The 20000-nt window shown below is 40.4% G+C and overlaps 2 protein-coding genes across 20 annotated transcripts in view; one reads left to right on the forward strand and one right to left on the reverse strand.

The window, feature by feature from the left end:
* Positions 1-10265, forward strand: part of LOC122250506 (co-chaperone protein HGH1 homolog) — a 15665-nt gene extending 5400 nt beyond the window's left edge. Inside the window, exons 2-7 of the mRNA XM_086546698.1 lie at positions 6430-6565; positions 6847-7049; positions 8077-8309; positions 8451-8578; positions 9513-9759; positions 10086-10265. Of these exons, the coding sequence (XP_086402824.1) occupies positions 6481-6565; positions 6847-7049; positions 8077-8309; positions 8451-8578; positions 9513-9759; positions 10086-10230 (1041 nt within the window). The 5' untranslated portion in view covers positions 6430-6480 and the 3' untranslated portion in view covers positions 10231-10265. The remainder of the gene's footprint in view (positions 1-6429; positions 6566-6846; positions 7050-8076; positions 8310-8450; positions 8579-9512; positions 9760-10085) is intronic.
* Positions 10266-11483: 1218 nt separating this feature from the next.
* DCTN1-p150 (dynactin subunit 1) overlaps positions 11484-20000 on the reverse strand; it is a 47627-nt gene continuing 39110 nt past the window's right edge. For 18 of the 19 annotated variants that reach the window (XM_086546696.1, XM_086546691.1, XM_086546690.1 and 15 more), the window contains 15 exons: positions 19643-19849; positions 19340-19513; positions 18830-18962; positions 18412-18602; positions 17856-17993; positions 17296-17481; positions 16774-17017; positions 16281-16474; positions 15857-16129; positions 15553-15691; positions 15161-15363; positions 14690-14815; positions 14349-14504; positions 14140-14229; positions 11484-13761 (listed from right to left, as the gene is read on the reverse strand). In XM_086546696.1, the coding sequence (XP_086402822.1) occupies positions 13627-13761; positions 14140-14229; positions 14349-14504; positions 14690-14815; positions 15161-15363; positions 15553-15691; positions 15857-16129; positions 16281-16474; positions 16774-17017; positions 17296-17481; positions 17856-17993; positions 18412-18602; positions 18830-18962; positions 19340-19513; positions 19643-19849 (2589 nt within the window). In that variant the 3' untranslated portion in view covers positions 11484-13626. The remainder of the gene's footprint in view (positions 13762-14139; positions 14230-14348; positions 14505-14689; positions 14816-15160; positions 15364-15552; positions 15692-15856; positions 16130-16280; positions 16475-16773; positions 17018-17295; positions 17482-17855; positions 17994-18411; positions 18603-18829; positions 18963-19339; positions 19514-19642; positions 19850-20000) is intronic. The other variant, XM_086546697.1, reaches the window with a different exon arrangement.

The raw sequence follows: 20000 nt of genomic DNA on the forward strand, positions 1-20000 counted from the left end.
TGCTCAAACTGCTCCAAGTGGGGACACGGAGCACGTGCTTGCACTAGTGACAAACCGCGGTGCCGATACTGCGCTCTCCCCCATACAAGCACAAAATGCACAGATAAGATATCCAAAGGACAAGATATCCCTCGGATGTGCGTGAACTGCTGCCAAAAGCATAATGCGGATTCTGTATTATGTGCATATTTTCCGAAGGATAGGAAAAACAAACATCAGATGAATCAAGCAGTCCCTGCCAGGAATGCCACCCCAGCTCCTTGCCTTACTGATGTAAAGGACTTCCCACCTGTTTCAAAGAAGAATGTGGGAATCCCTTCAAATAAAGCCCAGGCACCATCCACAGCACCAACACCAACAGGAGCAATAGCTCCTGTAACACCAAATACAGCCCTAGTGCCACCTCTAGTGCCCACCTCAACTCTAGCTCTAGTTCCAACTCTAACCCCAGCATCCCCCTCATTGCAACAAGAGAAACACATGCTGCACATGCGGATGGAACAGATGAATCTGCAGGGCCAGATAATGCTCATGATGCAGCAACAAATGATCCAGCAGTCTGAACTCCAGGACAGGATGTTCACCCTCATGGAGCGATCACTGGGCATTAACCCATTGCAGACGGAGATAAATTTGCTTGCCCAGCCTCCAGGATAGGTTTTATTTTAGAGAGAGACCGCTTGAAGCAATATAATTTGAAGCATCCCACTCTCTTTCAGGCATTCATTGTAAAACTAGAGCGGTTTTTGTGTTTTATTTTTTGTGTGTTTTATTGAGTTTAGAGACTTATATGTGCCATATGACAGGCTCTATCAGTGCTGCAGTTGACTAAAATTGTAGTATATTATCCATATTAGCTCATTATTTTCTTTATACTCAATGTGATAGAAGAATTGCTGTTTTATGGGAGGACAAAAGGCAACTTTATTTTTTCGTATTTTTGTGCTGTCATGAACGAATACGAAACATATAACCACCTACAATAAATATAACAAGAAGAGGTAGGGAAGAGGAATGAAATCTGTGCTTGTGACTGTGAGTGCCATAGTGAAAGGCATCCATATTGGCACAGGAGCACATTTTAGACACTGGGTATGGGTTGAGTCACCTTCCTTTTCTCGTTCTGCCTGCACATCCTTCATCGGCGGTAGTTTTGAGCAAGGGTTCATCAACTTAGTGTGTGCCATCGCTCTATAGAGACAGTGCTTACTAGAGACCGTGGATGGGTGCCATTCAAGGCTCTCTCACCTGCTGGTGCTAGGAAAAAGTGGTGCCATCTAGGTTTTGGACGTTAAGCTTGCACGATAATACGGTAATTATAGTAATTATGACTGCAGTAGCCATCATCACTCATTCCTTTTTCATAGCAAAATAAAATAGCACAGTGATCCAAAATCCCCGAACGTCGTGTACGTCATGACGCCCGTCGTCAGGCCAAAGCTCCTACGTCACGTATGTCATGACACCCGTACGCAATGGGTTAAGTAGAACACTACCATGATGTAAAAGAGACCCACACCAGCCACGTTTACAATATCATATTACCACTAAATATCATGACAAATTCATTGAAAGGATTGCCTGTTGGTATGAGGACTTTGCTCCTATCAATCTTGATAATTCTAATGAAACACTGTCAGCAAGTTGGCAATATTATTAATCAAATTCACCCCCCCAAAAAACAATGCATAGGTCTCCAACCTCCAGAGTCAAATGTGCATGACAAAGACTCTGAGATTAAGCTTCTTTAAAAATTAATACGATCAACTGTGAGTCAGCTAAAACACTTAGGAAGTAACCTCTAATTAGCTAAGGATCTTGTTTTCCGTAGTAAAAAGTTGAACGAAATGATTACTCAAAAGCGAGAAGAGAGTTTGTATGTGTGCAGAATCAATTGACTTTACGACTCCCATGAGTAAGTGTGGAAGGATAGCAATAAGATTAAAGCTAATTCATACAATGCAACACCTCATCCTCATCCAGACACAGTAGCTTCATCTCTTCTCGATAAAATGTGTGAGGACTCTTCTCTTGACAATTTTCCAATATCCATATGCAGGTGCTCTTCCAACTTAAAACACAAAAAAGAAATTGATTATCAGTGTCAATTAATAGATGAGGCTGACATACCATTTACAACTGACAAACTTCTTGCAGCAATTAAAACTGGCAAATCCATTGCACCTGGGAATGATGGCATTACATATGACATTATCCAGCTCTTTGCTAAGGTACAGGCAAAGGGAAGAAATCCTTTTCTAGATCTCTTCAACTTAACCTATGCTACAGGCACTCTGCCTACCTCCTGGAAACAGGCAACCATCATTCCCATTCCAAAACCAGGATGCTCAGACGAATTTTGACCGATCTCACTAACATCCTGTCTCTCCAAAACCTGTGAAAGAATCCTTCTTACTCATCTTCTTTATCAGACCAAAGACCAAATTGATCCATCTATCTTTGGTTTCCATAAAGGGAAAGGAACACAACTGTGTTTAGCACATTACCCAAATGGAAGCAAAGCACAGTCTTCATACTTCATAGACTTTGCAGGTGCTTTTGACAGAGCTTCTCCAGCAGCAATTCTCCATGAATTAACTCTTTTGGAAGTTAAGGGAAAACTACTGCTATGGATAAAGGACTATTTATCTACAAAGAAAGTTAAAGTATGGTGCAAAGGTATCTTTAGTGCTTTCGATAAACTAGAGTAAGGTATACTCCCCACAAGGGGAAGTATTGTCCCCTACACTATTTAACATACTTATGCACTCTATCTGCAAACTGAACAATGAGTTAGGAGACCTATGTAATATCATATCATATGTGGATGATATCCTCATCCAAGTCTTTGATAGGGGGAATATGTACTCAGGAGATTCAGCAAAAAGTGTGCTTCTCTTGGCCTCATAATCAACCCTATCAAAACCAAGCATATATCCAGACCTCGTCAACTGCCCAAACTTAGGTGGACAAGTTATTGCAAGGACTGACTCCTACATGTATCTCGGTGTTACGATGATTGTTCCACACCTCATGTCGAGCATTTCTCGTTTCACCAAGGAAATTATTCAAGATATCAAATAATGTTGCTTGGAATGTTTAAGACCATTACTGTATATATGTAACAGATATGTTGGTGTTTCTCTCAGAGGTTGATGTATTTTAGTTTGGTCCATGATTGACTATATGAGTCCGGTTCTTAGACTGTTACCTCCAAATGCCCTCAAACCTCTTGAAGTTCTGCAGAACAAGGCTATGAGAATTATACTTGGCTGCCCAATGACTGCCTAAGTTCTGGTCATGAGAAAAGAACTAGATCTCCCCACAATCCACAGTCGTGTTACCCAAGTTAATATCTTTCTTGGTACTAGAATCTAGCTGCTCCTACTCAAACCACATATTTCCCAAACTCTGGCAAATGAGATCTATCACAGAGTCAGGTTTGCTCAGTCTCAATATTCCAATCTAATACACTCCAACTTAGAATGGAAAGCCAAAACTGCCCAGACCATCCTCAGCTTCAATGTGTGGAACATTGATGCTCTTAATATTTCAGAAACCAAACTCTCTGCACTATGGCATAGAACTCATGTATATGTCCATATTGACAAACTGCCAGGACCTAAATCCATGATTTTGACATCAGAACTGTAGTCTCATTACCTGGAATTAATAGAAGAAATCCTCCATCCTCTTGATGGTGAACCCCCACTTGCAATCTACTGTGATGCCTCCACTGATCCTCATGGAGCAGCTGGGATTGGAGAGAAAGTGTGCCGATTTCAGACTGAGCAAGCATAACTGATGCTGAATCATTAGCTATATACCATGCCATAAAGGAAGGTAGTGAACAGGGGTGCCACCTGGCTGTCTTTTCTGACAGCCAGGGTACACTCTATAAACTCACTGCATTTAGCCCATAAAACATGGTATCTTAAAAACATCCTACATCAAATTTCCAGACTCTCAGAGCAGGGTATATAAGTATCATTGTACTGGATACCCTCTCATATAGGAAGACCTCATGTGAAAAAGTTGACCAGTTAGCCAAATTCGCACTTTCCTATGAAGAACCACACTATGCTATACCATTATCTCTTACTCAGATGAAAAGACATATTAATAGCTGTTTAGGAGATTATGAGGATCAGGTATGGGTTACAGAAAAGATGAAAAAGAATGGACATGTCACTATCTGGCATTGTCATACATGGACAAGTGCTATGAAATTTATAAAGGTCTGTCATGGAGGCAGCAAGTTATACTAACCAGGCTATGCATAGGCTATCATTATACTATACAATATGTGCTGGATGCAGTTTTGGATGCAAAACCAGTCACATACTACCACTGAAAATTGTGCCAAAAAAAAAGCTAAATCTTATAGTCTCAACACTACTTGCTCTGCTGTATGGAAACTGCATCCTATCAATCAAACAGCACTGTACAAAGCACATCACTTGTAGATTATATTAATTTTATTATAGACACTGGTCTTGTCTTTGACATGATCAGTGACGTAAAAGGTTTCTTACTAACCAGATAAAACATGTAAATATGTTAACCAGTATAATACAGCCCCTCAGGCATGTAAGATTAGTGCTTGACTAAGCCCTTTACGCAATAAGAAGCTTAGCCAGTTTGGATAGATGTTTTACATCTTCCCCTGGCTTTTTGCAGGGCATGTAAACTCTTTTTCAAATAAACTATATCAAATCAAATTAGATCATATCAATCACCATCTCATAAACTGCACATCCCAATGTTTTTCAGCAGTTTGATAAGTTGTTTTCATTATGTGTCTTGGCTAGGAAGCAGCAGCCCACTGAGTAAAGGTGATAAAAAGCATGCTCTTGCCTCAGTCAGTGACACCCCTGTGGGTTGGTTATTTCTGCCAGACCTGTAAGCATATTTTCCATAACTGGAGAACTGCTAATCCAAATTATCTAAAGTTCTTGTTAGAAGGTGATATCCTTTATGGAAAAGTGTGGTGTTCAGTTGGTTTTGCCATGTGTCTCTCTAGTGAGCTGTTTGTTGGAAGCTTCCACATAGTTTACAAAATCTTTGTTAGGAGTCGTCTTAGATATGTGGGTCATGCTTGGTCTCCAGTTCTGTAGAAAGATAGGTAAATACGCAAAGTTATCCAGAGGAGAAGTGTACCAAAAGTGAGAAACTTAGAATGTGTAAAAAGATTGAGAAGATTGGTGTAATATAGCTAAAGGAGAGAGCTCCCTGAGTAGATTTTATTTTGATTTGTATAATTATAAATGGAATGGAAAGTGAAGAGTGAAGCATATTAGATGGTGCTGGAGAAGAGGGCATATGTGGAACCTTAACCCATTGCGGACAGGGATAGATTCGCTTGCCCAGTCTCTAGGATAGGTTTTATTTTAGAGTGAGACAGCTTGAAGCAAAATAATTTGAATCTTCCCACTCTCTTTCAAATACTCATTGTAAAACTAGAGCCGTTTTTTTGTTTTATTTTATGTGTTTTATTGAGTTTAGAGACTTACATGTGCCATATGACAGGCTCCATAAATGCTGCACTGTGTTGACTAAAATTGTAGTATATGATCCGTATTAGCCCATTATTTTCTATGTACTCATTGTGATGGAAGTATTGCAGTTTTATGGGAGGACAAATAGCAACTTTTTTTTTTTTTTTGTGCTGTCATTAATAAATAAGAAACATATAACTACCTGCAATGAAGATAACATGAAGGGGTAGGGAAGAGGAAGGAAACCTGTGCTTGTGACTGTGAGGCCTCAGTGAAAGGCATCCATATTGGCACAGGAGCACATTTTAGACATTGGGTATGGATTGAGTCATCTTCCTCTTCTCGTTCTGCCTGCACATCCTTCATTGGCGGTACTTTAGAGCAAGGGGTCGTCAACTTGCTGTGTGCCATCGCTCTATAAAGATAGTGCTTGCTAGAGATCGTGGATGGGTGCCATTCAAGGCTCTCTCTCCTGCTGGTGCTAGGAGAAAGTGGTGCCATCTAGATCTTGGACATTAAGTTAGATTAATATTACAGTAATTATAATAATTATGACAGCAATTGCCATTATCACTCACTCATTTCTCATAGCACAATAAAACTGAAATAGCACAGTGATCCAAAATCCCCGAATGTCATGTACATCATGACGCCCGTTGTCAGGCCAAAGCTCCTACGTCATGTATGTCATGACACCCGTCCGCAATAGATTAAAACGGCCAGACTAGAATCCAGATCAAGACCCATTATTCTTTACAACCAATAGTCAGGGAGTGTAGTGAAATGTAAAAAGACTAGATAAAGAAGTGGGATGAGATATTAGGAGTTCATGACAGAGGAAAGCAAGCGTTAATCCGTGTAATAACCCACCCATTAAACTGATTACCAATTCATATTGCGTAGCCATAACACTACCTTCATACCCTTTCAGATAATGTGTTGAAGATTTTTCAAATAATATAGCAAAAAAACATCAGACAATATGGATCAGTTTGATGAGCTGGTCCAACTCCTCGCACCAGATGGACGGAAGGACGTGAAGAGTGCCTCGTGCATGACAGTGGCGCGTAAGTTAACCAAATATTAGTTATCTACTTGCTCAGATGTGTACATATTTTATAAATATTAGAGGTTGTGATTTTATGGTGAATAAATTACAGATGTTGGTTAATGTGTTAGAAAGAGAAGTGTGAAGTAAGTAATAATAAGGGAAGGCAAAGGAAATTTAGTAAAGATTGGGAAAAGTAAGATTAAAAAATTACAGATTAAAAGCCTGAAAGAAAATGAGAGAGAATAAGGTTAAGATTGAGGTCAGAGCTTTTATTCATTAACTTCCTTATTATTACAGAATTAACAGGGACACCTGATGGCCTCAAACTCCTGTGTTCAAAGCCAAAAATTCTAACGGCAGTCGCACGCCTTATTCGAGACGAGGAAGTGTATACAGCCAAAGACGCCATGAGAACTTTTGTAAACATTTCTGCAGAAGAATCTGGAGCTGAAGTTCTCCTTTCACTTCAGGGTTTTGACATCGTTGGAGAAATGGTCAAGGTAATAGAGCAGTTTAGTTGAGCGTTGGTGCTTATTTTCATATTAGCTTATATTTTTTTCCTTCTCTTTTCTTTTTAGTGTATTTACTTATTGCTTTCAAATTTACATATTCATCTTTTTTAACACTATGACTTGAGGACATTGGGGTCAAAGGCACACCATTCAATATTTAAAGATGAAGCAAAAATTAATCACATTTTTAATGAGTAGTCGTGGCATACACATGCATCACATCTACAATAATCAATCCCGTACTTAAAAGATCAAGAAAACAAAACAAAAACTATGTTACTAAAACTAATGAGACCAAGACTGACAGGTCTAGTGTTGATGTCTAATGTTCATTTGGGAGTTTAAGTGTGTTCATCACTTATGTTGCTTCATTGTTGAAGAGGAAAATGTTCCAACTTTTTTTTTATAGACGTTTGATTTCATGACAAAATAATCATGAATTTTAACAGTAAAATCATTCACTAGAAATATTTCTGTTCACAAAATGAAATAGATAATGCATAAGATTTGTAGAACTTTTAAGTAGCTTTAGAATAGTACCAAAATCATTCACATTATATAGACATTAAAGGGATCTCTAATGACTTAACTCACTTACGACGGGGGCATTCCAGCCTTGAATGTCCCAATGCCGGGGCGTTCGAATTATTAGGCCTAAATGAATTAAATGGCTGGCACAATACTGTGCCGCCCGGCCACTGGGCTTTTGAATGCGCGGTACAGTACTGTACCACCCGTCCAGAGAGGGTTAATGTTGATAAATTACCTTTTGAGAGACTGGTATTTAAAGATGAGAGAGGTTATGCTTCCTATACCTCTCTAACATGCGTCTTTGATTAAAATTCATATTATTTTCCTTGTATAATATATGCACAAGATTTTTGTTAGCATTGCAAAGCCAAGATATGTACAGTGAGATGCAACAGCTGCAATATTATGAACTGACTGAAGATCTGTTCATTAAAATAACCTGTATGGAAGGCCAAATTTTAAAACTTGAGCTTTTACATTGCAGTGCATTATTGATGAGGAGTACCCCCATGCTGACTTTGCATGTGGAGTCTTATCAAACCTCTCCATGACCAAGCAACATTGCCAAAAAGTGTTTGATCGGGTAAATGAAGGACCAACCAAGTTAGAGGGCCTTATGAGTGTCTTCTGTCAGATAGAATACAACAAAAAGGGAGGGAAGTTGCACCTACTGGCACCTGTCATCACTAACTTCTCACAACTTGTTGAAGGCAGGAAGTAAGTGTTTATTGAGAGAAGATATGTAATCTGTTAATTCTAACATATTGTTTTCTAAATACTTGCTTGAGAAAAAGAAAATAATGCTATTACTCTCAAACAAATCATTACTGCTGATATGGAAAACTTTTCATCTTGCAGACAAATTATGGACAAAAACTCCTTCATCTTTCAACGACTCCTTTCCTTTATGGAATACCAACCCTCGAAAGGGCGAAGGCTTTCCACAGTAGCCACCATCCATAACTGCTGCTTTGAGAAAGGTAACTGTCAGACTTAGGGAAGGGCTGTGGCTTTTCAGATCTTTTGCTCAGATCAGTCTCTCAGTTTGAAAAATAGAAAGCTGTTAGTAGAGGAATGATGTTAGATGGTTGTTGTCAATTGGATATAATTCTTTTCTTTTCTTTTCTTTTCTTTGGTAATTTCTCTTTAAACAAGATATTAAATGCTGTTCTTTATTTTAAAAGTTTTTATTTTGACTGGAGACGCCTTGGGGGGGAAAAAAAAAAAAAAAAGTAGTAATTTTTTTTTTTAACAAAAAACCTTTTTTTTTTTTGGGGCAGGCCCCCGGGGGGGGGGGGGGGGGGGGGGGGGGGGGGGGGGAGGGGGGGGGGGGGGGGGGGGGGGGGGGGGGGGGGGGGGGGGGGGGGGGGGGGGGGGGGGGGGGGGGGGGGGGGGGGGGGAGGGGGGGGGGGGGGGGGGGGGGGGAGGGGGGGGGGGGGGGGGGGGGGGGGGGGGGGGGGGGGGGGGGGGGGGGGGGGGGGGGGGGGGGGGGGGGGGGGGGGGGGGGGGGGGGGGGGGGGGGGGGGGGGGGGGGGGGGGGGGGGGGGGGGGGGGGGGGGGGGGGGGGAGGGGGGGGGGGGGGGGGGGGGGGGGGGGGGGGGGGGGGGGGGGGGGGGGGGGGGGGGGGGGGGGGGGGGGGGGGGGGGGGGGGGGGGGGGGGGGGGGGGGGGGGGGGGGGGGGGGGGGGGGGGGGGGGGGGGGGGGGGGGGGGGGGGGGGGGGGGGGGGGGGGGGGGGGGGGGGGGGGGGGGGGGGGGGGGTTAACCCACTCACGACGGGGGAATTCCAGCCTTGAATGTCACAATTCCGGGGCTTTCGAGCGCTTAGGCCTAAATCAATTAAATGGCTGGCACAATACTGTGCCACCCGGCCACTGGGCTTTTCAATGAGCGGTACAGTACTGTACCACCCGTCCAGAGAGGGTTAAGCGATGAATTAAGCACCTTACTCTTGCTCTGTCTCCACCCTTGTGATCATCATATGAGAGAAAAAAAGTATTATGCTTTTACTAAATCCCAACCCATGCACGGGCAGCTGTGTGTGACGCGTGAAGGGAGAGAGCTCATGAGGAGTCAGAATGCTTACCTGATTCTACGAGAACACCACAAGTGGGAGGAGGACCGCCATTGTATCATGCTCAATGAAGACGTTGTCAACCTCCTTGTCAGGTAAGTAGATGGAGAAACGTCGTTGTTGGTGTAGATTCAGGCGTTTCTTTATAATTTCTGGATGGATTTGTTTTTGTTTGGTTTGAAACTTTATATATTTATCACATACAGGTATTGGATTTTTTAAAATTTTTAAATATAGAAGTGAAAAGTTTGCAACCACAGCTAGTCTCGCGTAACCTTGAGTACTGGTGGTCAGGTTAATGCCAAAATTGTTGTTTTGAATCCCAAGACTTAAGTGGAATAAATCCTGGTGTTTTGGGATATATTTTTTTTTAAATAACACCTCTTTATGACTTGTACATCTGTGTTATCCCTTCATGCAGAACTGAGGAGGAGATTGGAGTGGATGACCTGTCAAGCATTAATGTTCCACCTGACCTAGCAGAGAAGTTCACAAAGCAAGATGAGGAATATCTAGCAGGTGGTTCCTCAGACTTGAGCACACTCCAAGATAAAGAAATGACTTAGAAAGCAGAAATAAGGCAATACAATATTTAAGTCTGTTTTGATGTTTTATTCCCTCTCCACTCTTTGGTCATACATGAAAAAAAAAGAAAAAGAAAAAGCAGTGTTATATATTTACTAATTTATAAGTTCTAAAACTGTGGGTTGCAACCCACCGGGGGGAGGAGGAGGATGAAATCTTGGAAGAACTAGTTGGGAAACTTTCACTTCACAGGCACACCAGGAACTTAGGGGTCTAAAGTATACATTATGTTGTGTGTGGTGTATTGTAGTTAAAATTTTCTTTCTTAGCTTTACCTCAGAGCATTGTTTAGAACTGAAATGGTTGATATCCATTTGGAGAAAATTTTCATGAATACAAAACACTTAGAACCCATTGCTTTATAAGAACTCAATTTTATATTGATCATATTCACCATCTTTTTCCATTTCAGACACAACTAAAAGAAGAATATATAATTTCTGATATTTCTTTTTGTAATAATTAAAGAGAAAAGCCATCATTTCAAATCTTTACTATTACAAAGAAGAAAGTTATGATTCAAGATAAGTGAAATACTGACACCCATACCCAATGTCACTCTCTCTTTCACATACATCCTGAAACATCTATTTCCACATGTTTGTATGCATCATACCTTGGAGAGCATTTCTTGCAAACCCACTTACATTTCTAAAGACATATTGTTCTTGACTTATCAAAAAAAAGAAAAAATACAAAAAACGAATCTCGGCATCCCACAAAATCGGGCGGGTGTAGAGCGCTCTGTGAAGCATAGCATGGTATCACGCCAGGAGAGATCTAGCACTTGGAGGCTGTGTGTGCTTATTATCTTCATGGAGGGAGCAATATCAGGTAAATAATTGACCCGGCACGAATGGGTTAATGAAAGTAGGTAATGGCAAGTCATCAACATATCCAATCCAAACAAATCTGTATTTCATGTTAGTCTTAACCCACTCTGGACGGGTGGTACAGTACTGTACCGCTCATTCAAAAGCCCAGTGGCCGGGCGGCACAGTATTGTGCCAGCCATTCAATTGATTTAGGCCTAATAATTCGAACGCCCCGGCATTGTGACATTCAAGGCTAGAATGCCCCCGTCGTGGATGGGTTAATATATGTTTCTCTCTTCTTTGTTTTTTTTTTTCTCATACATTTTTTGTCTTTTGGCCAAACACTTGCTGTACACACATTGGTTTAATGGTACAGTATATCCAATAGATTTAGGAAACAAGATAAGATCATACAAGTTGTTGACTTTGTACTTTCATTTTGCATTTTCTGTTGTTTATAATTGTAAGGAATCTTTTCCAAGAAAAAATTATACTTCAAGTATGAATCTGATCACAATTGCCCCATGTTACGAGGAAAGTAGTAGAGAAGGTATATAATTCTTTTCAGTTTTGCCAGCTCTGAATAACAATGCTAGCCTTATTGGCCTCTTAACACTTATATAGCATTGCCTTGCAATGAAAGAAGTTGATTACATCAAACCACACACATAATACAACACATAGCAAAGATTTTATAATAGGAGATATATGGACACAGGTTGAGAAAAAAAAGACAATTTTTTTGTGATTTTTTTTACTGTAAAGTTAATAATGCTTTGCCTGGCTTATACATACTAGCACATGGGAGAGATTAACATTATCTTCAATATGTCTGCAAGTGGTTCAACGAACAAGAAAGAAATGTAACACCTTTGGTTTCCTAAACACTGAGTTCATTAGAATATGAAAATATCAGAAAATCCACCTGGTACATTAGGAGGGAAACATACTGCTTTTGAATGAAAATGACTTTGTGCAGATCTGTCCACAGTTATTCAGCTGTATTACATATTTTGGAAAAAAAAAAAAGTATCAGAAAAAGCAGGAAAATGCATACTACATTATATTAGAAATTAAAAAGCTTATTAATACTGTGAAACTAAAAGGGGAAAAAGGAGTTTCTCAGCTTATAATAAAGCTAAAGAATTAAAGCTTTGTGCATACCCACCACCATGAACTTGCATTTCTATACATGATATAGAACCAACCAGATGCGGGTATGTGCTTGATCTCTCCGTCACTGCTCTTTGCATAAAGTTCACACAGTACCAAAATTGAGGAAGTCTGCAATCACACTGCTTTGCAGCACTCGCATATATCAATGCTATTTTGTTTTGGGCACCTGATAATCCTGTCATTTAGTTCTCAAGGACACTCAATATTTCAAAAGACTGAAAATAATGGACTGTTATACTACAACTACAGGAAAAGCAAAGAATTAACCTTTGAGGCTATCTCATAGTTTTAAAGCTGACACTCCATTGCATATTCATTATGCAATTTACACTGGGGTTCAATTCAAATTCTTAATAAACAACTGCACATTATACTTCTAACCGTGGTACACTACAATGAATGTAAAAAATTATTTAGAAGCTGTACCTTTACTAAAGAATATTACAGTTGTTTCAAACAAGTAAAAAATTCTGCACATCAAGCTAGAAGCAGATTACCATACTCATTTTATTACTTTTTTAAAAGAAGCATCTACAGGTGCCTCTAAACATCTGATAACAATATTGAGAAAATAAATAAGTTGTAGGTGTAAACAAGCTGCCATGGTGATGCCTACAAAATTATAATATCCAAACTGCACTTGCTCTCAAACTGTAAAGCTTCCTATGACATTATCTTGGCACACATTTACCTTAGAACTTTTATGTTGTTTAACAGTGTTGTAGAGCTGATCTCAGAAGCATATCAGTTATGCAATATGTGATAACCGTAGTCACAACTCAATTATCTTGTCTAATTAATTTAATTCATATGTTTCATTCACTTTGAATAATGCAATGTGAACTTTTAAGGCAAAGAAAAACTGGAACACTTAAAAATAAATATGTGGACTGCAAACACAGTTTATCAATATTACAACACTGAAATATTTTTTCATACACATAAATAAAAGCATTGTTATAAATATAAAATGCATAAATACCCTACAATAATAAGTCTGCATTAACCTTGTAAAAAATACATACAATTTTTGCTTGTAAAATCAACTTTATTTACAGTTTCTAATCATCTCACATGAAAAAAAAAAACATTAGTTTATGCTTGGTTCATAATCCAAACACTGAAAGCCAGGCAGATGCTCCACTCTTTAGTATGATTTCAAGTCACGCTACATGCCAAACTTTTCCCATACCCATGCCTCTCTGTTTCCTAAAATGTAAGAAAAAATATGAAATTATATAATGTATTTACATTCTCCTATCACATTTTCCCCCTCCTCTCTTATCATCATCAGTCAACACACAAGCCCTATGGACTTGATGGAAGCAGGCATTACAGTGGTTCTACATGGTAAGATATTTGGTGAAGATGACCCCAGACTCCAAACTACTTCAAGAGCTGCAGGTGGAGCTTCTTGAGGTGGTCTGGCTGGAGGATAACAGGGACGGGTTCCTTGGAGGTCTCCGTGGAAGAGGGTACCTTCAAGCGACCCACGCACACCAGGTCCTGCTCACCCATTGCCTGTGGAGGAGGGAGAGGAGAGCTGAGCATTGGCTAGTAATCCTGAACCCATTGGTCGCGGATGGCATCATTTGCTGTCACGGCAAGCAATAGGCCTAGATGCGGATGGGCCAGGCAACATATGATAATATCGACACAAGGCTGTATAAACTTATTTAAAAATACCGCGGCCAAAGGGTTAAGTCTCCTGTGCACTTATATGTTCATGGTTCTTATCAAAATTTTGAATTTTTGCAGGAGAGTAGAGAACTTTTCATATCCTTGACAATTTATTAGCAATACCTATAAGTAATCACGATTACTTTGATCCACTCTTAAGATAATGACATCTGGTAAAGTATAAACCTATATTTCACATACAGCTTAATTATAACTCACTTTGGCTAGTTGTGGCGAAGGGAATGTAGAGAGAGGAGTTTCCACGCTTCCTCCTGGCTTCATGGTAGCCACTGCCTTTGTGATCTCATCCTGCAGTAGCAATAAAAAGCAATTTGATTTCATTTGAATTGAATAATAGCACCACCATTTATTTTTTCAGTAACGTGTTTTACAGAGTGGCAGTTATTTTAGCCTGGTCTCTCTCTTACCTGAAGTAATATTATTTGAGAGCGTAAATTGTTGATCCTGTTGTTGTAATTGATAAGATGGTTAGCAGGTGAGGCTAGGTCTGTGCACGGCAGAGTGGCTGCTCGACGTTTACTCAAGTCAACCACTTCTACACCTGTGATCATGTTGTGCACCTCCTGAAATGACAAATTTTTAAAAATTTAACAATACATAAAATACATATCTAAACAAACAAACAAATAAACACATGAAGTATGCACACACTCACAGAGACAAGTCAAGAGTAAAGATGCATCATAAATGCAACCAATAACACGTGACAAAATTCACATTTCCTGAGACAGCTTTGACTTTGACTGACCTTCTGGATGTGCGATGCTTGGCGGGTCAGCTGGTTGATGTGGTCCATGGATTTCTTCTCCCCTGCGACCGCCTCTTCTTTGGTCTTGTCTCTCTTCTCCTCACCCGTTGTGCCGAGCTGGTGGATCTAGTGGGAATAGGTATAATTATTGTTATGGAGATGTTGGTAAAATGCTAAAACACAAACACACACACACACAAACAAATAAAGAAAGGAATAAATGACTGGCCTATGTGTCTTTGAATTTTCCATCTCTTTACTTGGTTTCACTTTAATGCCTCCATCATCGCCATTTTAAGAGAGAATATTTTCACGCGACAAGCGACAAAACATGCATAGAAAAACTAAAGAACAAGTGAAAAAAGACCAAGTAAAAAATATAGGAAAAGGTAGCCCAGATTTCATCTTCAACTACACTGAAAAGTCTTGTGAAAGAACAGGGAAAGAACCAACATCAAAATCAATCTCTACCTTGATGGGTTTGAGAGCGGCAAGTTGGCGATGCATGCGGTGGGCTGTGTTGTAGTGGGCAGCCGCAGTTGCATGATTCAGGGCTGTGCGGAGGTCATTGATCTGCTGAAGGAGCATGGGGGAGTCACGCACAACACCACCACCCACTGTGGGGCCTACCCCAGCTGCGGATGGGGTCGTGGGAGAGGAAGGAGAAACGCCTCCTGAAACGGAAACAGGACAATTAAAAAAAAAAAAGAGAAGAAAAAAATTATAAAATCAACATTTTAAGGAATCGATATGGAATGTATGAAAGGGGTCTTAGCCAAAGTTACCAGCACATTCAATACCTACAAAACTGCCTAACCACATTATTTTTCACAAACAAAATTGCAATCTGTAATTAAACATACCAGTCAAAGGAGATGATTTGGACAGAGCCTCATACAAAGTCTTCTTGTTGAGAGCCTTGAGTTTCTCACGAAGTTCACCCTTCTCCGTCTCCAAGCTCTCAATGTCACTTTGGAGATGGTCCATTGTTTCATCATATTCCTGCAAGAAAAGTCTTTGTAGACACTAGCCTTGGAAGGGTATATAGAAGGCTCTTGCATCTAAAATATATATAATTACAAGTACCTGCCACTCCAAAATGTCTCTGCTAATATCCAAGACAAAAGAGGATGAGGATATAGATCACACCGCATTATCATCACGTACCTTTTCCTTGCGCCGCAGCATCATCAAGGTGTCGTCTAACTTCCTCTGCAGCTTCTCAATGGTGAGGTCTGAATCCCTCGTAGCCGTAGACAGCTTCTTTTCAGCCAGGTCTCTTCGGACTGTCATCTCGCTCAGCTCCTCATTCTTCTGCTTCAGGGTGAGTTTCAAGTCCTTGAGGTCTTGTTCCTTGTTTTCTAACTTGTATTTGATGTGTTCTGTGTCCTTCATCTCGTCCTTCAGGGCTTGGGCTCTCAGCAACACGGGCTGCACTGTCTGCTCAAACACATCACAGTATATAAATTACAGAGTTAATGATTGTACTGAAAAAATAGATTATACAAAAAACACAATCAGATCCATGATATGTACTCTTTTCATAAATCTTTTTTGCCAATGGTTTCCTGCATCAATATGGTCATCTTACCCTCTCCTCGACAGACCCGTCGAAGTCATACTCTCCCTTCTCAAGAGTGTTAGCAATACGATTTATGTCGTTCTGGGTGCGACTCAGGGACAGCCTGAGTGACTCTGGTCCTAGGTCTTCCCTGCCGTAGATGAGGTCTGTGGCTTGATGGATGAATTCCTTCAGCTTCTCGCTTAAGATGCCATTCTCAGTATCTTGGAAGAAAGATTAGAAATCTTACCATTTGACATTCTTTTTATTACTAACATAATGTAATTAACCTTTGTATGTGACAACAGAAATGGAAGATTCAAATGGCAATGAATATCAATTCACCTGATAATATGATGACACATGATGAATTACTTCCTTGCCAAAAATAATGACCCACTACAAATGTCCAAACAATACACAATAGTAGCAAGCAATATACCTATATCCAAGGGGCGAAAATGTACAAGACAAATAATAAACCTATGTTGAAGAATGATGACACAAAAATCAAAATGTTTACCTGCCAAGAGTGAAGTATGCTGCTGACAGGCCTTGCTCACGTGTCTCAAGGCACGAGTCGCGTTGTTAATGTTAGCGATCGCGCTGGTGAGGGCCTCTTGTATGTCCTGGGGGTAGCTCAGGGGCCCCACAGACCCATCCTGTGGCATCCTACGGCGTATCCTCTTAACGGCTCCCTGGATGTCCTTGCTGGCACTCACAATATCGCGGCACACTAAGGCAACTTCAGATGATTCATGTTGAGGCTGTTCATGACAAAATCAAAATAAGGATAAATTGCACTTCTACCTGGTACTGAATGCAGTTTATTCTCTCTTAGGCTGATGCTAAAAGTAACTGTCTGTTAGTTTTCAACATTTCCATCTCAATTTTCTGAACCTTATTTAGTATGCAAATTATCAGAATTATTTTCCCTTACATGTCACTGTTAACTCTGATCAAAAAAAAAATAATAATAAAAAAAAAGTTAAGAATTGAGAGGAGATGGCAGACTCTTTTGAGCTTGCATAAAAATCCTACTTACATGTAACATTGTAAGGATGGCTGAGCTGTAAGTAGCAGAAGCATCAGTTCCTGAGGACAGTACTCTTGCCACATCGCAAAGGTAGAGAGACTGGTTGATCTTCTCGGCAGCAAGATGAGCGGGATACACTGTCGAGAAGTACCCAACAGTTTTCTCCAAGGCATCCATTGGTGTATTTTCATCAAGCTGCGATATTGAAGACAAAGATTAGTCAATACTGGGGCATATCTTACAATGAGAGTAAATGTATTTCACTAATAGATTTCCCTTTTTTCCTTTGGGAGCTGATGGGGAGACACTCCTTCCCCCCACATAAGAAAATATGAAGACTCTATCCATACAACATCCCCCCCAACCCAACACACCAATTACTAAACTGAAAAGCAAAACAAGAGCGGAAAACAGACATACCCAAGAGAGATTATCACTCTTAAACAAAGTGACAGGAGGAAATCAACATTTCAAACAATATTGTAAAATTTGGCAAGGAAAAACTCTATTAATGTGAGGCATTATCTGCATCAATACTGACCCAATACAGTCTTTGTCATGATCCCTACCTGATCTTTCCTGAGAAGGTCTACGTAGAAGTCGATGTTACGCTCGTGGGAGGCCATCTCTCCATACAAGGTTCCCAGCTTGAGGAACACATCTACGCTGCATGTATTGAGCACTTGTTCATATTGGTGCAGCAGAGCCTGTGGAGATGCAGTAACATTTAAGGAAATTGATCTAGAACAAAGAGACTAAAATCAAGACACTGACTGCTTTGCCAGAGTCTTTGTATTAGGCTTTGCCATACAATAATGGAATTTTTTCAACCTTTTTAACTCCAAGATCAAATTATCCTGTACAGAAATAATACGGGACATAGATTACGGAACTGTTGCATGTGACTGCACAATTTTTTAAAAACATAACTAAATTATCATTCTAATACATAATCCTTCAGAGAAACCATACCTGAAGAGCTGCTATAAGTACCTCACTTATGTTACTAATACACAAATGTAAAGAACAAAGCATAAAAATCACTGTAACATACATTTATAAACTGCTGCTTTACCCTGTAATCATAGAAAATCAAGCTCCCATCATTCATAAACACTATCGTACCTGAAGTGCATACAGAAGCTGCAGAAGGCGTGAGGCAAAGGCATATTGCTCAACTGAGTGAGACTTGAGCACCGAATTCCTGTCAATGGTTTCTGGGGCTGGATACTTGTCCCTCAGTCCACCAACAACAATTTCAGCCTTCCACACCATCCTGGCTACAAGCAATAGCACCAGCACTGCATCGTGGTCGCCTGTTGGGAAGAACGTTTTATAGACATTACCATCTGTCTTGCTAAACTGGATGTAAAACATGAATATAAAATCACTTACAACCACATTATGACAAAGAGACAAAAAAATTAGCAATACAATACAGTATTTATAAAGGAGGAGGAGGAGGAGGAGGAGGAGGAGGAGGAGGAGGAAGAGGAGGATTCTTGCAAGAGGTAATGGAAAGAGTAAATATGAAAAGACTTACCTCCTCTTGTCATGAAGTTATCAGGCATGTACTGAGTGAGGTAGGCAACATGTTGGTTGGCTTGTGCGACCTCCAGTTGACGAAGTTCCATGTCAATGGCTTTACTATGAGCCTTTGTCTCAATGAACATTTTCTGAGGGTGGACACAAGATGTTGTTAGAAAATGTGTATTCTCACTGGTAAAATTAGTTATCAATTAGATATCCATCTATGCTTGAAAGACCATATTAAAGCCAAGTACAAAGATATATATATGACCTCACATGCAAATGTTATCAACTTGCAGTTTTCACTCTTGCTAAAATTAAGTAACTCTTCATGATAACTTCTGCTTTTACATTCTGAGTTCTAACTAACTCTATTCCTTTCATTATTGAACTGCAGACACTATGTCTATTTCCCCACGTCCTGAATCCCAACACTAATACAAATTTACACATTATTTAAGCTATACATTAATATGCATTACTAACAGCTAAACAATAACCTTCACTACCTGATCACGCTTACCTTGAAGTCGATGATCTCCGAGGGAGTTGCGATCGGCTTGTTGGTCTCCTTCTCGAGTGCCTGTCGCAGCTCGATGTTCTGCTCTTGCTGCTTCTGCACCAGCTCTCGGAACTTCTTGATGGTTGCCTCCTGGTCCACTATGATCTCATTGGATGCCTCACGTTCTCTCATTACCTGGGGGAAACAAAAGTCTACTGAGGCCAAATGGTAGATAAACAAAAAACAAAATATCAAAAACAACATCTAAAGTATGGTTCCCTAGGTCGTTCAAAACGGTTTCTTCCACTGCCTCCTTCAACATACCTCCCTGATCTTTCCATTGGCCATGTCAAGCTCTTCCCTTAGCTCAAGCTCAAGCTCACGGGCGTTCTCCTGGAGCTGGTCGTTCATGTCATTGATGGCTTCAAGGTCTGCCACTGTCTCGTGCAGCTCAGCCACTTTCTCCTCCAGGTTAAGGTTGCGATCAGTCAGTGTCTCCACCATCTCCTCTGCTCCCAGGGCTGCATCAACCTGTAAATGAAAACAGGTGTGAGAGCTTCATTTTCTACAAGAAAATTCTATATCATTAAATATCAGGATGAAGAAAGAGAGAGAGAAAAGGAGAAAGAAAGAGGGAGACAGAGAGAGTGAAATGCAGCATTATTGCAATAACAGTATTCAC

This window comes from Penaeus japonicus, unplaced genomic scaffold (assembly GCF_977035675.1).
Source record: "Penaeus japonicus unplaced genomic scaffold, GWHDUDI00000001_assembly GWHDUDI00000018, whole genome shotgun sequence".
NCBI lineage: Eukaryota > Metazoa > Arthropoda > Malacostraca > Decapoda > Penaeidae > Penaeus > Penaeus japonicus.